The 18,444-nt window shown below is 43.9% G+C and overlaps 1 protein-coding gene across 1 annotated transcript in view; it reads right to left on the minus strand.

Moving 5' to 3' along the window:
• LOC124613792 (trypsin-1-like) overlaps positions 1 to 15,869 on the minus strand; it is a 137,075-nt gene extending 121,206 nt beyond the window's left edge. Inside the window, exon 1 of the mRNA XM_047142514.1 lies at positions 15,803 to 15,869. Within this exon, the coding sequence (XP_046998470.1) occupies positions 15,803 to 15,869 (67 nt within the window). The remainder of the gene's footprint in view (positions 1 to 15,802) is intronic.
• Positions 15,870 to 18,444: the final 2,575 nt, after the last annotated feature.

The following is an 18,444-nucleotide window of genomic DNA, read 5'->3' on the forward strand; positions in this document are numbered from 1 at the left end:
CCCTCCTAAACTTGTCCATGATTACTCCCGTGCCAACTGGGATGCCTACCGGGATTCCATTCACACCCAGGTTGACGGCCACGACCTTACCCTCCAGTCTCCTGATGACATCGCTCGCGCTGCTGCCTTCCTGCACCAGACATTGTCTGACGCCGTCGCCACCCATATCCCCACCAAAGCCATCCACCCTCACCGCCCCGCCCTGCCTCCACAGGCCGTCCTTCTCCTTCGAGAGTCCCGCCGCCTCTACCGCTCTTTTCTCCACACTCGTGACCGGGATACACTTACCCGCCACCGGCAATTACAGCGACACATCCGCAACCTGCTTGTTGCGAAGAAACGCCGAGCCTGGCGCCAGACATGTACACGACTCAACACCACACTCCCCATCAACTCTTCCAAGTATTGGTCTGCCTTCCACCGCCTTACTGGGAGCCGCCCCACCCCCCAGCACCCTCTCTTCCTTAATGACCGTCCCTTTCCTGACAACCTCAGTAAGGCCAACCACTTTGCCTCCCACCTCTCTGATGTTTTGTCCATCCCAGATGATCCCCACTTTGATTATTCCCTCTTCCCTGATGTCATGGACCGTACGAATACCTCTGTTCCTCCCCTTGCTCCTAGCTTCCAGTACTTGGGCCACACCCCACCTTCTGCACTTAACACTCCCATCACTACACAGGACATCAGCCTCACACTCCGCACTAAACGCACCACTGCTCCCGGCCACGACTGCGTTACCTACCGCCACCTCAAACACTGCCCTCCCTCCTTCCTTTCCCTCCTTGCCACCCTCTACAATGTCATCCTTGCCACTGGCTTCTATCCCAACCTGTGGAAAACCTCCCGTATCCTGATGTTCTCCAAACCCAATAAGCCTCCATCTGATGCTTCTTCCTATCGTCCTATCTGTCTCACATCGGTGTTCAGCAAGCTCTTGGAATCCATCCTTTCCCAGCGCATCCATCTCCACCTCCACCAAAACCACCTCCTCCCAAACACCTAATGTGGCTTTCGACCCTCCTTCTCTGCTGATAACCAACTCCTCCGCCTCACTCATCTCCTCTCCCTCCAGCTTAACTCCCGTCGCTCCGCCATTTTTGTCTCACTTGACCTCGAAAAGGCCTACGACCGTGTCTGGCATCCCGGTCTCCTGTTTAAACTCCAAACCTACGCCCTTCCTATCAACTACATCCGTCTGGTGGCCTCCTTCCTCTCCCACCGCCCCTCCTATGTTACCGTCCATCATGCCAATTCCCACACCTTCTACCCCTCTGCCGGTGTGCCCCAGGGCTCTGTCCTCTCCCCTCTCCTCTACCTCCTGTACACGGCAGATATTCCCCAACCCCCCCCTCCAGTACACCTCTTGCAATGTGCTGATGACACTGCATTCCTCGCCGACGCTCCTACCCTCCAACGGTCCCAACGCCTTCTCCAGAATCACCTTGACCTTTTTGCTGCATGGTGTAACCAATGGCTCCTGAAACTCAATCCTTCCAAGACCCAGGCAATCATCGTAGGTCGTACCACTCGCTCCTTCCGCCTCCTGGATTTCTCCCTTACTGTCTGCGCACGTCCTGTTCGCCTCACCCCCACCCTCACCTACCTTGGCCTCACCATTGACCGTCACCTCACCTGGATACCTCATCTCCGCTCCATCCAATCCAAAGCCCACAACCGCCTCCGACTCCTCAAACTCCTCTCTGGTTGGACATGGGGGTTGCACCCCTCTACCATCCTCCACACCTACAAATCCTTCATCCGTCCCATCCTCTGTTATGCCAGTCCCTCCAGATCCTTGAGCGTCATGCTCTCCGCCTCGCCTTCCGTATCCGCCTCCCGTCCCCCACGCGGATCCTCTATGATCTCATTCCTTTCCCCCATCTGCTCCTATTCCTCGAACATATCCGCATCCTCTACACCTCCCGCCGTCTTGAACCCCCTCACCCCCTGGTTGCTCCTCTCCTCTCCCGTCCCCGCCCCCTGCCACGTCTTCACCGTTGTGTCCCCCCTACCCTCCATCTCTACACCCTCCATCTCCTTTCCCAAGGTGGCTTCCGTCACCTCCCCCTCCCGGATGATGCCCTCTCTCCATCCATTTATCCTTCCTATCAACTCTGATCCTCCATCCCCCTCCTTTCCTCTGTCCTTTCTATGGGCTCCCTCTCCCCCCTCCCCTTCTGTCCTGTTTTTCTCCCCACTAAACCTCTCCCTACCTCCCTTCTCCCCCCAGTCCTTTTGTATTCCCCTCCTCTGCCTACCCCACTCCCTGTCGCGTCTGCCCCCCACCCCTCTTATGGGTCCTCATCCTCCTTCAGCTCCTTTCCCGGCTCCCCCCTTCGCTTTTACTCTCCTTTCCCCCCCTTTTTCGTTTTCCCATCTTCTGTCCAGTTTCCCCCCACCTGCTCTCGACTGTGGTGTCACATTTGCCAACTTTTTAGTGCAGTGTTCCAGTGACTATTCAGTGTTGTTTGTCTTTCTCGTGTTGCGAACAGAAACCATGCTGTGGCTCGGTGTGAATTTTATTTCCTTTGCGAACAGAATCCAGACTGTCGCCGTGTTTTTTAATTGTCTATTGTTTTCCCTGTCTACTTCGTATGTATTTTTATTAGCGTCATCATCCCTGTGTTGTTGTTTTAAGTTCCACGATTTCTTTTCGCCTTGTTACTCTCTAAGTCTCCGATTTTATCGCCTGTTTTTTTTTATTATTTGTTCTCTTGCTCTTTGTCACAAAATCTGTCGGCTGAAGAGCGGCGTACTAAGCTGCTGCCAGCCCGCCCCCTTCGGGGGGAATTGAAATTCAATAAATGAAAAAAAAAAAAAGTATTCCAGTACTAATTATTGTAGAATGTTCCAGATCCCTACAACCACCCAACTCGTGCTAGCATCTATCATCCCACTGCAAATCCCAGAGGTACCGACCGAAAAGCATCCTGCATTTGTGTGAGGTCATGACATGCTGCCATCGACCTTCACATCAATTATAGTCATAAGATACTACGTTTTTTCGTTTTGTGAAGTGCAAAACTTTACAGTTCTGAACAAACTCGCAGTCTATGCACCACGTTGAAGTCTTATCGCCGGCCGCGGTGGTCTAGCGGTTCTAGGCGCTCAGTCCGGACCCGCGGGACTGCTACGGTCGCAGGTTCGAATCCTGCCTCGGGCATGGATGTGTGTGATGTCCTTAGGTTAGTTAGGTTTAAGTAGTTCTAAGTTCTAGGGGACTGATGACCTCAGATGTTAAGTCCCATAGTGCTCAGAGCCATTTGAACCATTTTTTTTAAGTCTTATCAAGATCTGACTGAATATTTATGCAGCTTCTTTCAGATAGTACTTCATTATACGCAGCTGCATCATCTGCAAAAAGCCTGATTTTTACTATTAATATTGTCTGCAAGGTCTTTAATATACATTTCAAACAGAAAGGGTCCCAATACTCTTCCCTGGAGCACAACCGAAGTCACTTCTACATCTGACGATGACTCTCAGTCCAAGATAACATGCTGTGTCCTCCCTAACAAAAAGTTCTCAATCCAGTCACAAATTTCACTTGATACGATCATACTTTTGACAACAAGCATAGATGCGGTACTGAGTCAAATGCTTTTCGGAAGTCAAGAAATACTGCATCTATCTTATTGCCTTGATCCAAAGCTTTCAGTATGTCACGTGTGAAAAGTGCGAGTTGGGGTTCACATGATCGACTTTTTCGAAATCGTTGCTGGTTGACACTGAGAAGATCATTCTGTTCAAGATTCCTCAGTAAACATTCTAAAATTCTACAAGAAATCGACGTCAAGGATACTGGACGGTAGTTTTGTGGATCACTTCTGCTACCTGTGCCGTTTTCCGAGAACTGGGCACGGTTTTTTGTTCGAGGGATCTACAATAGATTATAGTTAGATGAGTTGGATCACTCCTGCTACCTGTGCCGTTTTCCGAGAACTGGGCACGGTTTTTTGTTCGAGGGATCTACAATAGATTATAGTTAGATGAGTTGCTAACTCAGCCGCAAATTCAGTTTAGAATCTGACAGGGATTCCATCGGCGCCTGGAGCTTTGTTCAATCTAAACGATTTCAGCTGTTTCTCAACACCAATGGCACTAATACATATTTCATTCATCTTTACAGGTTTCCCTTTGTAAACGGACATTTGGAAATGGAGTTAAATATTTCAACTTCAGCTTTTGCTTTGGTACCCTCAATTTTAAGTTCCTGTCTCATTCAGTAGGAACTGGGTACTAACTTCGGTACCACTAACGGCCTTTACATACGACCAGAATTTCTCTGGGTTCTTTGACAGATCACTTGACATAACTCTGCTACGCTTGTTATCGAAGGCTTCACGCATTGCTCTCTTGACAGCCAAACGCGTTTCGTTAAGTATCTCTCTGTCTATAGCCCTACTTTTCTACTGGGTACGTGTCTATCCAGTACGTGGTCAACTACTCTTTTAAACTTGAGCCAGAGTTCCTCTACATGCTCCTGCCCTGTGCTGAAAATTTCTAGTTCCTAAGTGATTATACAAAGCTGCCCAGTTCAGGAACAGAAAATAGTTTTCTTTTAGAGACACTGGGTTGGTTTATTTTTCAAAACATCCTCCAAGTAACACACCTACTTATCATCAGCTGGGGATGTTACATAATCACCTTTTTCTCTGTCTATCGTAAGACTGCCTCTCCTACAATGTTAATTTCATTTTTGTTCATTGGCAATCATTCAAGAAGCTTTTGTCTGCTTAGTGAAACAATTTTACACTTTTCGAACTAAGAATAACATATTATACCATGGCCCCTTTTAGGCCTTTCGTCTGTTCATTTAGTAGCACAGGAAACACTTGTCAGCCTGACGGAAAAGAATTTTGTTTAAAAGAGTAAGAAATTTTTAAAGTAAGACCCGGTAGGTAGCAAAACCTCAGCCTAAAACTGTTCGGGCCAAATTGCCCCAAAACACCGGCCAATGTTACCTCATTGTAAAATATAGTCTTTATTTTGAACCAAAATGAAGAAATAGGAATTTCTTGTACTCCCTTCATTCTAAACAGATGAAGCAATACTAAAATCACCTTATAAGCATTATAATAAGTTGTGTAACAGACGAAAAGGTTAAAGGTGCCTTACCTAACAGAGCTGGCACATAACAAGTGCTGATGCAGCGGCAGATTCGTAAACTACACAAGCAGTGCAAAAGCAATGTAGCCAGTGCTACTACTTCTTATTTAAGATAACAATATGCATATTTTTTGGCGTATGCATGAGCTGCGTTGCATGGCAACTTTTTTTTTCGTCTGGGCCAATGTTGTCTGCAAACGACCAATATTACCCCAGCTGACGGTGTCGAACCTATGTACCTCTGTAACATAGACCTATCGGGAGGTGGCTTGCCGTGTGTAGACGTATATGAAGTGTAATACTGATATAAATCTGTCATACTGAACAGTCAGAAATAGAAAATGTTAAAAATACCTATGGAAAATGTCGAGTAAAATTTCTGCCTCGTGCTAACTTATTTTTGGTTTTTCACTACATAAAAATCCTTTCCTACAGACGAAGCTTGGTGTTAGTATGGGACGTCTATTGATTGTGTCTGATATTACTGCAAAGATTCAGGTGAAGATACCAACAAAATGTGCCTATAAGATGTGCATGTTCAGCTTATAACCAGCTTTCGATCTTTGAGAAAGGTCGAATGATGGACATGAGTGGAACACAGTAGGTACCAACAGATTGCGGATACATTTGGCTCTAGCACATTGACAGCAGAACGAGCGGCGCTGGGATGTACTCACGTCGGCAGAGTGCCAAGAAGATTAGGAACATGTCCTTTCAGAAGGACTGCACTACGAGAAGATCGTACAGACTGGCCCTGATCAATGGGCGGATGATCACACTTGAAATCCAAGCTGAGGTTCGTATCACCATCAACCACACTGGAAGATCTCCAGTTGCCTTATGTCGCTTACTGCTGACGCCATACAACAGACAACAGAGACTTGCAATTATGACAGTGGGTGGTATTCTGTGGTGTCAGCGACGAGTCACACGTCTGTTGTTGGCGGTCAGATCGACATCAGCTTGTCCGTAGACGACCTGGTCACAGGTGGCAACGATTCTCGAGACCCGTAACTCTCCAACTCGTGGACTTTATGGTGTGGAGAGCACACCACGGTACTAAATGGTATATTCCAGCAGCGTAAAGCAATGCTCAGCAAAATTTCCACACCACAAACGCCTTGAGGAATGTACGCATCCTTGACTGGCCTGCCTATTCACCTGATGTGCCACCTATTTACCCATTTGTCACCTACAGATCCTGGGATGTGATGTCAAGATATATACTCTCATACAAGCTTCCAGTAGTCAGTTTTCAAAAACTGACATTTATGCACAGGTATGATCAAAAAGTAACTGGAAGTTTTTAATTTCGCGGACTTTATACATCCCATTTTCTAAACTTTTTTATCTTGTTCGTACACATACTCCTGGTGTGTGTTTGCATTTTCAGTTATTTTGAATATTTAGTTTATTGTCGACAATTGAAATGGTTATGGGTGTTTTCGAGTGCTGGGTGAATTTTTACTTTCGAAAAGGATGGATCAAAGAGTTTGCATTAAATTTTGCTTGTAAATGGAATAAAGTGCAGCACCGCCTTCGAAATGATGACTGTACCTTTTGTGAATCTACTATGAGTAAGGCAAGTGTTTACGCGTGGTATAAATGTTTCAAAGAAGGTTGAGAAGACGTCGAAGAAGACACCGACTTGGATACTCTAGCACATCAATTACTGACGACAATTTCGAAGAAAAGAAGAATAAAATTTTTCTGTAAAATCACCGAGTCACCATCAGAGATGTTTCTGATGATGCTGTCATTTTTATCGGAAATTTTTTCGGCTCTTTTGAGTATGAAACGTGCAGCTGCAAAGTTTGTTTCGAAACTGTTGAATTTCGACAAAAAAGAACACGCTGACGTCTATTCAGAACTTCTAAAGAAAATTATAACAGGAGACGAAACGTGAGTATACGGGTATGATGTCGAAACCAAGGCCCAATAGCCATAACTGAAACTGTCTGCCGGCCGGAGTGGCCGAGCGGTTCTAGGCGCTACAGTTTGGAACCGCACGACCGCTACGGTCGCAGGTTCGAATCCTGCCTCGGGCATGGATGTGTGTGATGTCCTTAGGTTAGTTAGGTTTAAGTAGTTCTAAGTTCTAGGGGACTTATGACCACAGCAGTTGAGTCCCATAGTGTCAGAGCCATTTTGAAACTGTCTGATGATTCAAGACCGAGGAAATTTCGACGAGTTCGATCACATGTGAAAGTTGTTCTCACTTTTTTCTTCGTTTACAGTGGGACAGTGCATCATGGGTTCCCGCGTAATGGTCGTACACTCAATAAGGAATACTACCTGGAAGTTACGCGCCGTTTGCGTGATGCAGTCTGAAAAAAGAAAAACGACCAGAATTGTGGCAAAATCGCTCGTGAAAATTGTTCACGATAATGCTCACGCTCACACCTCAATGCTTAGTTGCGGTTTTTTGGCGAGAAACAAAACCTTTATGCTACCTCAGCCAACGCATTCACCGGAGAGGGCCAACTGAGACTTCTTTCTACTTCAGAGGTTAACAGAACCTTGAAATGACGTCATTTTTCCACGGGAACCGAACACTATAACGAAAAGTGAGTTCCAAAAGCCAAGATTGGAAAAGCTCTGGCACAAGTGTATTATATCTGAAGGGGATTACTTCGAAAGTAACAAAGTTGATGTTGATGAATAAATAAAATATCTTTCAGAAAAACAAAAATTCATGCTACATTTAGATCACACCTCGTATTTCAGGCATGCCAGGAAATTCTTCAAGATAACTATGGAAGGCTGTTTGCTTCTATGACACAGGAAATACAAAAGTGTATTCGCACCTCTGGAAGTCTGGATCTGTATCTACACCATGCAAACCACTGTGAAGTGCATGGCAGAGGATCCGTCCCATTGTACAAGTTATCAAAATTTCTCTTCGTTTCACTCACGTGTAGAGAATGGCAAGAATGACTGGTTACATATCTCATACCTAGCCCATCGATCCCTATGTGAGCGACACGCAGGGAGTTGTAGTATATTCTTAGAGTCATCATTTAAAGCCGGTTCTTGAAACTTTGTAAGCAGGCTTTCTCGGGTTAGTTTACGTTTATCTTCAAGATTGTATCATGTCAGTTTCTTTAGCACGTGTGCGACACTCTTCCAAGGCTGAAACAAATCTGTGACCATTCGTGCTGCCCTTGATGCATCCGGTCAGTATCCCCTGTTAGTCCTGCTTGACACACCTCGCACACACGAGAGCAGTATTCCAGAATGGGTGTTTTGTATGCAGTCTCCTTCGTAGATCATTTTCCTAGTATTCTACCAATAAACCGAAAACTGTCACCTGCTTCAGTTACGACTGAACCTATGTAATCATTCCGCTTCATATCCCTACCAAGTGCTACACCCAGGTATTTGTATAAGTTGGCCGATTCCAAAAGTGCCAATTGATATTATAGTCGTAGGATGCTGCGTTTTTTCGTTTTGTGGAGTTCACAGTTTTACCATACAATGAAGGCTTTCACGACCGGATGTTCCAGCTGCCGAGAATTCTTCCGGGTTGTGTGGCCGTGGTCCATGGAACTCTTCTATCCCTGACGTTTCGTCCAAAGCTACGTTGGACATCTTCGGAGGTTCTCCTGGTTGTGCTGAGTCTTGCCGACTGACGAGTCGGACATCGAAGAACGGCCTAAACACAGTGGAAAGTGGGCGTGGTCTGGATTTCATGTGATAGCAGAAATAAACCTTGTCAAGGATAAAATATAACTATCGATCATAATACGACAAAGATAAAAACCTCTCATCAATTCTGTAGCGCCACTGTACATATATCGCTGAGTTTCATGGCCTCTTCTTTTCTGTTTAAATTGTCCCCTTGTTTAAATATTTGGATGACTTCGCCATATAGCCGTGGATAATAGCTCGTCATAGTACATAAAACTTCAGTTTCCGAAAATTTCGCTACGTGATCACCCGACTGCAGAGCATATTCCGCCACGGCTGACTTGTCTGTTTTTCCTAGTCGGCAAAGACTTTTATGTTCTTTCAAACGTGTATTCACACTTCTCTTTGTAGTTCCAATGTAGACCCTACCACATGTACATGGAATTTTGTATACACCACTTGCAGACAGAGGGGGACATTTGAAGGGCTTATTTCAATAGTGGTACAAGTCCATTTTTGTTCATTCTGGGATACAGAGTCCTAAAGTTAAATGAGCGCTAAAAATCTGCAGTTGAGATACCAGAAATATTCAAAAATCTGCAGTTGAGCTACTAGAAACTTGAATATTTCTGGTATCTCAACTGCAGATTTTTAGCGCTCATTTAACTTTAGGACTCTGTATCCCAGAATGAACAAAAATGGACTTGTACCACTATTGAAATAAGCTCTTCATTTATCCTTTACGGGACAAAGTGCTTGGCCTATTTTCATAGTTGGTCTGAAAATCACCGAACGTTATGTTTCCTTAAAATCTTGCCCATTTAATCCGTTACTTTTTTGATGAAGGGTAGAGAAACCGTGTTCTTCTATGCTGTGTCCTATCGTTGACCTTAGGCCTCCTGTTGTTCAGTCGCAAAACTCTATTTATTTCCTTACTAGAATACCCATTCTTCACAAAAGCCCGTTTTAGATGCTTTAACTCAGCGTCCAGGTATTCCGGCGCACAAATCCTTTTAGCTCTAGAATTTTTAGACTTAATTAAAAGTCTAGCGGACAGAGCTAAAAGGATTTGTGCGCCAGAATGTGGATAATTTTAACAGAAAAGAAGAGGCCATGGAACTCAGAGATATATGGACAGTGGCGCTACCATGGAGGTAAAAATAAGAGGAGTTGTCATGACGTCACAAACTTGAAGCTGACCCAAGTAAAGATCCGCGATGTTAGCTACCCCAAAACATTCGCTTCTGATGGTTTGATTCCGTGTAGTCGTGAAGCGTTTTGATAAAAAAAAATGCCGGCTTGCGTCGCTTTTAGGTGTGCTAATCGTTCCAATTGTAGTATAAAGTTTAAACAAATCACATTTCATTCGTAAGTGGACTTTTTAGCGCCCGAAAACCTCAAACCACACACACACACACACACAAGTGGACTTATTTAAGCGTTATTTTCTTATATATACTTGAAATTCTGATGCACTGTAAAGTTTTACAGTATGGTTTTATTTCTGTGATTTGACGTTAGATTTCCTTTCAATCCAACGCGAAGAGCTCCCTGGAGGTGAGAAATGCACTTGGTTTTCATTGCTTGGTTATTCCCAACTAACTGAAAAGTCCTGGCAAGAAATATCCTGGAAATGGGGACTAATGTTTTAAAATGCAGTGATTTAATATAAAAGTAATGTAACTACATGTAGTTAATTAAATCTTCAGTAAAATGTGTGGACACCTGTTATGGTGGTTAAATTATAAGTATTTAAAGGGTTACATATTTGTTAAAACAAAGTTCCGTATCTAAGTAAAGGCTATTGAGATCATTACATTATTCACTGTGTTGTCGTGTTACCCTGTAAATTGCTGTTATTTGCCACCCTGAATGTCACTTGCTAGGTACAATTTAAAAACAAAGCAGATGTGTAGGCCTAAACTACAATGAGACTGACAATCTTAAATTCAATTCTTTTCCTTCGTAATTTAACGAATCTTTCATTTTGTTGACATGACAGCTGGCTTGTTTGTATCATTCCTGCATGCATCTATGGGACACCAAAGAAAATAAGGTAAATTTCTTGCAAACTTGAACATTTAAAATTTGCATTGACTTCAAAATGCAACGAATACAAATCGCTGCCTCTAAACTATTAATCATTGCTTTTGGAGTTCTGGCTTTATCAATTATCGACACAAACACAAGTAAAGTGATTAGAAATGGATTGCGAAAGCACGCTTTTCATAGTACATACTTCTCTTCTCGGTTATTCGAAGTGTATAAATAAAAAGGAATTACAGTATTGAGGCCAGAAGCGTCATATTTTCGTGTCGTGTCGTGTAGACCAGAAAAACGTTTGAAGTTGCGTTCATTATGCTGTGTTGTTCACTAAAACATGTAACATTTACTATATAAAACAAATATCGCGTGCACACGACAGAAATAACGAACAAGAAGCAATTGTAAGCACTCGTCTGCTAATGTTTCGGGGGATCCAAGATGGTGGCAGGTCCCGCCCACTGGCTTCAAAACAACGTACAGCGTAAGTCTGCAGCGCCATCTCCCCTTATTCTACCGTCATGGGCGCTACAGAATCGATGAGAGATTTTTATCTTTGATGTAGTATGATCGATAGTTATATGTTATCCTTGACAAGGTTTATCTCTGCTATCACGTGAAATCCAGACCACGCCCACGTACCACGGTATTTAGGCCGTTCTTCGACGTCCTACTCGTCAGTCGGCAATACTCAGCACAACCAGGAGCACCTCCGAAGATGTCTAACGTAGCTTTGGACGAAACGTCATGGATAGAAGAGTTCCATGGACTACGGCCATACAACCTGCAAGAAGTCTCACAATTTTACGTTTCTGAACATTTAAAGCAAGCTGTCAATCTTTGCACCACTTTGAAATTTTATCAAGGCCTGATTGACAGTTCAACATTATAGATAACTGCATCTGGTAATAGTCTGAGGTCGCAGTTTGTGTCCAGAAGGTCGTTTATACACAACATGAACACGAAGATCCCAACACACTTCCCTGGGGCACACCCGAAGCTACTTTTACGTCTGATGATGATTCTCCATCCAATATAACATGTTGCATCCTCCCTACCAAAACATCCTCTATCCAATCACAGATTTCGCTTGATACCCCATGTGACTATAGTTTTGGTAGTAGCCATTGATGTGGTACTGATTCAAACGCTTTCCAAAAATCAAGAAATACTGCAACTACCTGATTTCCTTGATCCAAAGCTTTCAGTATGTCATCTGAGAAAAGTGAGTTTGATTTCGTACGATGGATGCTATCGCCATCCATGCTGCTTGGTATGGAGGATGTCATCCTGTTCGACACACCTCACTATATTTGAGCTCACGATATGTTCTAAGATTCTACAACAAATCCATGTCACACCTCACACTGACGTTGATGATGGACATCAGTTCGGAATGGAATGAATCTTTAACCATTTAATGTCCGTTATGTGATGAACAGATCCACAAATTTTGATAAATGTCGAACTGGCGCTTCATGAGGTAACGCTTCCCATATCAGTCATTGTGTTATAATGCACCTGTTACCTTTTCAGGTGTTTTGATACGAGTACCGCCCGATACTGAAATATCGCAACCAGTCGCTGAAACACAGTGCAAGTTTAGTAGCTACAGCAGTGCTTATGGTCACGTTGTTCGTCTTTCGCAGCAAAGGCTCTTTTTGACTGGCGACCATTGTAAACTGACAATGAGACCACCCAGCAAACGAATTTTTGGAACTTTTTACATTTATGGTGCATTAAGTTCATAACTCAAATACCAATTTCCCAAACCAGTTCGATGCAACTCTCAAAAATTCTTGAGAAAATCGATTTTGAAGTATTCCTAGGACCTTTAATTCTTCAAAGTCAAGGCAGTTTTGGCGTTTGACCACGTGGCTTGTTCAGCTGTGGTGGGGATATTCAGATAATCAACAGATAGCTGGTTCGAATTTCATGATGGTCGATTTTTTTTTTTTTTTCGTCTCTAAGGTTTCCGTACATCAACCGGTAAAAACAGAACCCTTATAGGGTCACTTTGTTGTCCGTCTTTCTGTCTGTCCTACTGTTAAAACCGCTTTTTTTTCTCAGGAATACGTATCAAGTTGAAACATACGCCACATACTAAGGTCTACGATCCCTTTGCGGTGTAAAACATTTAAGCTTCTACGTCAATGAAGTCAAAATGAATGGCCATTTCTGTCACATATTATGATAACTTGCCAGTATCTATATCGATAACATGCAAAAATCGTCTAATTTCTCCACTCCCGGGATGAATGACTTATCTGTATACATAACTAAGTTTATACGAAACCCTCGGCGCGTGAGTCCTACTAGCACTTATTTGGAGTTTTATTTTTTCGCTCAATTCAAATATCTGCATCTTTTACAAATCAAATTCATCAAATATATGGTAATCAAATGGCTCTGAGTACTATGGGACTTAACATCTATGGTCATCAGTCCCCTAGAACTCAGAACTACTTAAACCTAACTAACCTAAGGACATCACACACATCCATGCCCGAGGCAGGATTCGAACCTGCGACCGTAGCAGTCACGCGGTTCCGGACTGAGCGCCTAGAACCGCGAGACCACCGCGGCCGGCAATATATGGTAATCAACACATATTTAATCATAATTTGTATGAAAAGTATACATCTTCTTGTTTCAAATTATATTTGGTTCAAATGGCTCTGAGCACTATGGGACTTAACATCTGAGGCCATCAGCCCCCTAGAACTTAGAACTATTTAAACCTAACTAACCTAAGGACGTCACACACATCCATGCTGAGGCAGGAGTCGAACCTGCGACCGTAGCGATCGCGCGGTTCCAGACTGAAGCGTCTAGGACCGCTCTGCCACCCCGGCCGGCTCAAATTATATTTTTCACGCAAAGTTCCAGTTAGCGTTGCAAATACAAATTGTTTATTATCGATATTTTATAAAAGATTGTTGATAAAAGCTGTTCAAATTTTTAAAAACTTCAAATTTATTAGGAACCTTTTTATAAAATATCGATAATTAAGAACTTATATTTGCAATGAAAACTGGGATTTTGCATGGAATACGTAATTATAAAACAGATGATGTGCATTTTTCACAAAAAATTATAATTAGATATGCGTTAATTAGCATATATTTGATTAATTTTATGTTTAAATAGTGTAGGTATAAGAACTGAACGAAAAAAATGAAACGAAAAATAGACTATAATGAGATTCGAATCAGCTATGTATTGATTAGCTGATTACCATCCCCGTACACAAACGAATGATCCCTGCGTACTGGTGATTTCCCTAAATCGTTTCAGCAAATGCCGGGATAGTTCCTTTGAAAGGGCACGGCCGATTTCCTACCCCATCCTTCCCTACTCCGAGCATGTGCTCCGTCTCTGAAGACCTCGTTGTCAACGAGACGTTATACATACTAATCTCCTCCTCCTCCTCCTCCTCCTCCTTCTCTTCCTCCTGCTCCTGCTACGTCCTGCCGCCAGATTTACTAAAAGAAAATTAAAATTCCTCGGAAAATTTCAAAGACAGTTTTGTCGAGTATTTTTGAGATCAGATACTAACAAAGAGATAGAAGGTCTGGCCAGTACTTACCTCAGCTAGTACAGCCGATAGATACACAAAACAGAGCAGAAAATTTACGTATCCTACCTTTCGGAACTTTGTTCCTTCGTCAGGGAAGAGAGAGGGGAAGAAAGGGGAAGGAGAGAAAGTGGATTCAGTTACTCACAACCCGGGTTATAAAGCAACAGGGCATAGGTAAACAAGGGAGGGTATCAAAGATGGAGGCATGGGTGTCAGAGGGAAGCCAAAGATATTCTACTGTAAGTACTGTGCCAGCTTCAAACCAAAGAGGATGCATACAGAAGTAAAGATGTATATAGTAAAAGATAAACACAACTATGCAGGATGAAAAGATGCGTGAATGGCTAAAGATGAAAGGGAAAGAGGAGAAGACTGAAGAATAAATGGAGGTGAGGTCGGTTAACGTAGGTTCAGTCCAGGGGGATGGCGGGATGAAAGGATGTGTTGGAGTGCAAGTTCCCATCTCCGCAGTTCCGAGGGACTGGTGTTGGATGGGAGAAGCCAAATGGGACGCACGGTGTAGCAGGTTCCTAGGTCCCTAGAATTATGCTGGAGGGCTACTGGGTATTGGACTTCTCCTAGGCGGACAGTTCGTCTGTGCCTGTTCATGCGCTCAGCCAGTTTAGTTGTCGCCATACCAATGTAAAAGGCTGTGCAGTGCAGGCATGTCAGCTGATAAATGACATGTGTTGTTTCACAAGTGGCTCTGCCTTGAATTGTGTATGTTTTACCAGTAGCGGGGCTGGAGTAGGTGGTTGTTGGGGGATGCATGGGGCAGGTTTTGCAGCGGGGTCGGTTACAGGGGTAGGAACCGCTGGGTAGAGAAGGTGGTCTGGGAATATTGTAGGGTTTCAAAAGGATGTTACGGAGGTTAGGGAGGCGACGAAAGGCAACTCTGGGTGGTGTGGGGAGAATATTGACAACGTATGATCTCATTTCAGGGCTTGACTGGTCAGGGATATGACTTTCTCAAGTTTACCTTTCCCCTGTTGCTTCATAACCTGGGTTGTGAGTAACTGAATCCACTTTCCCTTCTTCCCCTTTTTTTCCCCTCTCTCCTCCCTGAGAAGGAACAAAGTTCCTAAAGTTAGGATACGTAAATTTTCTGCTCTGTTTTGTGTATCTATCGGCTGTACTGAGCTGAGGTAAGTACTGGCCAGCCCCTCTATCTCTTTGTTAGTATTTGTTTCACATCTTTATACGAGATTTTCCATTAATCATTTTTGAGAGCGGCATCGAACTCCTTTGTGAAATTGTTATTTGAGTTCCGAACTTCACGTACCATAAATGCAAAAAGTTACATAAATCCGATAGGTGGACGGGCCCCTTGTGAGTCACGAGCACTCTGTCGCGTGTCGAAACAGAGCTGGGCTCCGGGCTTCCCCGGGTCAGCGTCGCATGTGGCCCTGAGAGAGGGACCTGGAATGGTCAACTCACCTGTGCGGAAGCACACCAAGGTGAGCAGTGCAGACGCCAGCAGCTGGAAGTACCTGGAGGCCGCCATCTCTCCCCCGCGCGACTGTGTGGACTGGCAGAGTGGCAGGGTCCGACGCTTCCTCTTATCTACGGAGCGAGAGACGCCCGCAGATTACGAACGAGAGCTCAGGTAGCTACCTTCAGCAGCTCGCGGGCGGATGTCACCGGTAGCACCCGCGCTGAAGCCCCTTTCACGAGGAAGGTGTCTCCTTATCTGATATCGCTAATCCATTTCACTGAATTACGAATATGACTTCCCCGCTCAACTGATAACGTGACGTGGCGTGTTCCTGTGATAATGCCGCTTGCTTTCAGTGATTGTCGGTATGCCTCTGTATGGGGTCTAATCTCTCTGATTTTATCCTCATGATCTCTTCGCGAGATATACGTAGGAGGGAGCAAATATACTGCTTGATTCCTCGGTGAAGGTACGTTCTCGAAACTTCATCAAAAGCCCGTACCGAGCTACTGAGCGTCTCTCCTGCAGAGTCTTCCACTGGAGTCTATCTATCATCTCCGTAACGCTTTCGCGATTACTAAATGATCCTGTAATGAAGCGCGCTGCTCTCCGTTGGATCTTCTCTATCTCTTCCATCAACCCTATCTGGTATGAATCCCACACTGGTGAGCAGTATTCAAGCAGGGGGCGAACAGGTGTACTGTAACCTACTTCCTTTGTTTTCGGATTGCATTTCCTTAGGATTCTCCAATGAATCTCAGTCTGGAATCTGCTTTACCGACGATCAACTTTATATGATCATTCCATTTTAAATCACTCCTAATGCGTACTCCCAGATAATTTATGGAATTAACTGCTTCCAGTTGCTGACCTGCTATATTGTAGCTAAATTATAAGGGATCTTTCTTTCTATGTATTCGCAGCACATTACACTTGTCCACATTGAGATTCAATTGCCATTCACTGCACCATGCGTCAATTCGGTGCAGATTCTCCTGCATTTCAGTACAATTTTCCATTGTTACAACCTCTCGATATACCACAGCATCATCCGCAAAAAGCCTCAGTGAACTTCCGATGTTATCCACAAGGTCATTTATGTATATTGTGAATAGCAACGGTCCTACGACACTCCCCTGCGGCACACCTGAAATCACTCTTACTTCAGAAGACTTCTCTCCATTGAGAATGACATGCTGCGTTCTGTTATCTAGGAACTCTTCAATCCAATCACACAGTTGGTCTGAGAGTCCATATGCTCTTACTTTGTTCATTAAACGACTGTGGGGAACTGTATCGAACGCTTGCAGAAATCAAGAAACACGGCATCTACCTGGGAACCAGCATCTATGGCCCTCTGAGTCTCGTGGACGAATAGCGCGAGCTGGGTTTCACACGATCGTCTTTTTCGAAACCCATGCTGATTCCTACAGAGTAGGTTTCTAGTCTCTCTATGGGACTGAGAGGAATGAAATGCACAAACATGAAATTAATGTATTGTGTTGTAGATACAGCACAATTTATTTGTTTAACTACAAAAACTACAGATTACTGAGTTACAAGCTCAAAATCACAACTATTCCCAGTCCAGAGTAACTTGAAAACCAGCTGGTGCGCATCCCACAGAGAAATCGAATCAGCTGCGAAGGCTGTCGTTGGCCAGAAGGTTAATACCGGTTGTGGAGCGCATTCACGTATGGAAACTTATCATCACTCTTCTTCTTCTTCTTCTTCTTTATTGTCATTTCATTCCCTCGTCCTCCGCTTCTCTACCATCAGTGAATAAAAGAACATAGATGTAGTCTAGTTTTTTAAAAGGATGGGCTACATACTGATTTCCTCTAGTCTGGATGCATTCACTGATTCCATTCGGAACGGTGTCATAAAGCCATCGTATCCTCTCCTGGTGCAAGCTGACACACAACTCCCTTATTCCATTGATACTGGCGCTGCGGCGGAGTTCCCGTAGGATGTAGCCTCACATTTGTTGTTTCGAGGTCAGACCTGGAGAGCTTGCTGACCATAGCAGTACCTCAGCATCTGCAGCAGTTCATAGAGATAAATGCCATGTGTAGAAAATATTGTTCTGTTGAAAAATGGCACCACGATATTGTCACACAAGTAACACTCGAGGACGCAGAATGTCTGTGACGTACCATTGTGCTGTCAGAGTTCCCTCAGTCAGTGTCACCCACGACCTGAAGTCATATCCGATAGTTCCTCACAACATGACACAAGGAGTGATTGCAATACATAGTAAATCAAGCGTAGTCTTAGAAAGATCAGCTAATAAAATATTTGTCGACATTAATCACTGGTTCCTAGCCAATTCTTTGTCACTAAACTTTGAAAAAACACACTACATGCAGTTCAGAACTTGTAAGGGGTGTCCCACGAGTATATGTCTAACATACGATGACAAGAAGATAGAAGTGGACAGTGTTAAATTCTTGGAATTTCAGCTTGATAATAAATTCAACTGGGAGGAGCACACCACAGAACTGCTTAAGCGTCTTAACAAATTTCTGTTTGCAATGCGAATTTTGTCAGACATAGGGAATATAAAAATGAAAAAGCTGGCATACTATGCTTACTATCATTCCATAATGTCATATGGGATTATTTTTTGGGGTAATTCATCAAG

This window comes from Schistocerca americana, chromosome 4 (assembly GCF_021461395.2).
Source record: "Schistocerca americana isolate TAMUIC-IGC-003095 chromosome 4, iqSchAmer2.1, whole genome shotgun sequence".
Lineage (NCBI taxonomy): Eukaryota > Metazoa > Arthropoda > Insecta > Orthoptera > Acrididae > Schistocerca > Schistocerca americana.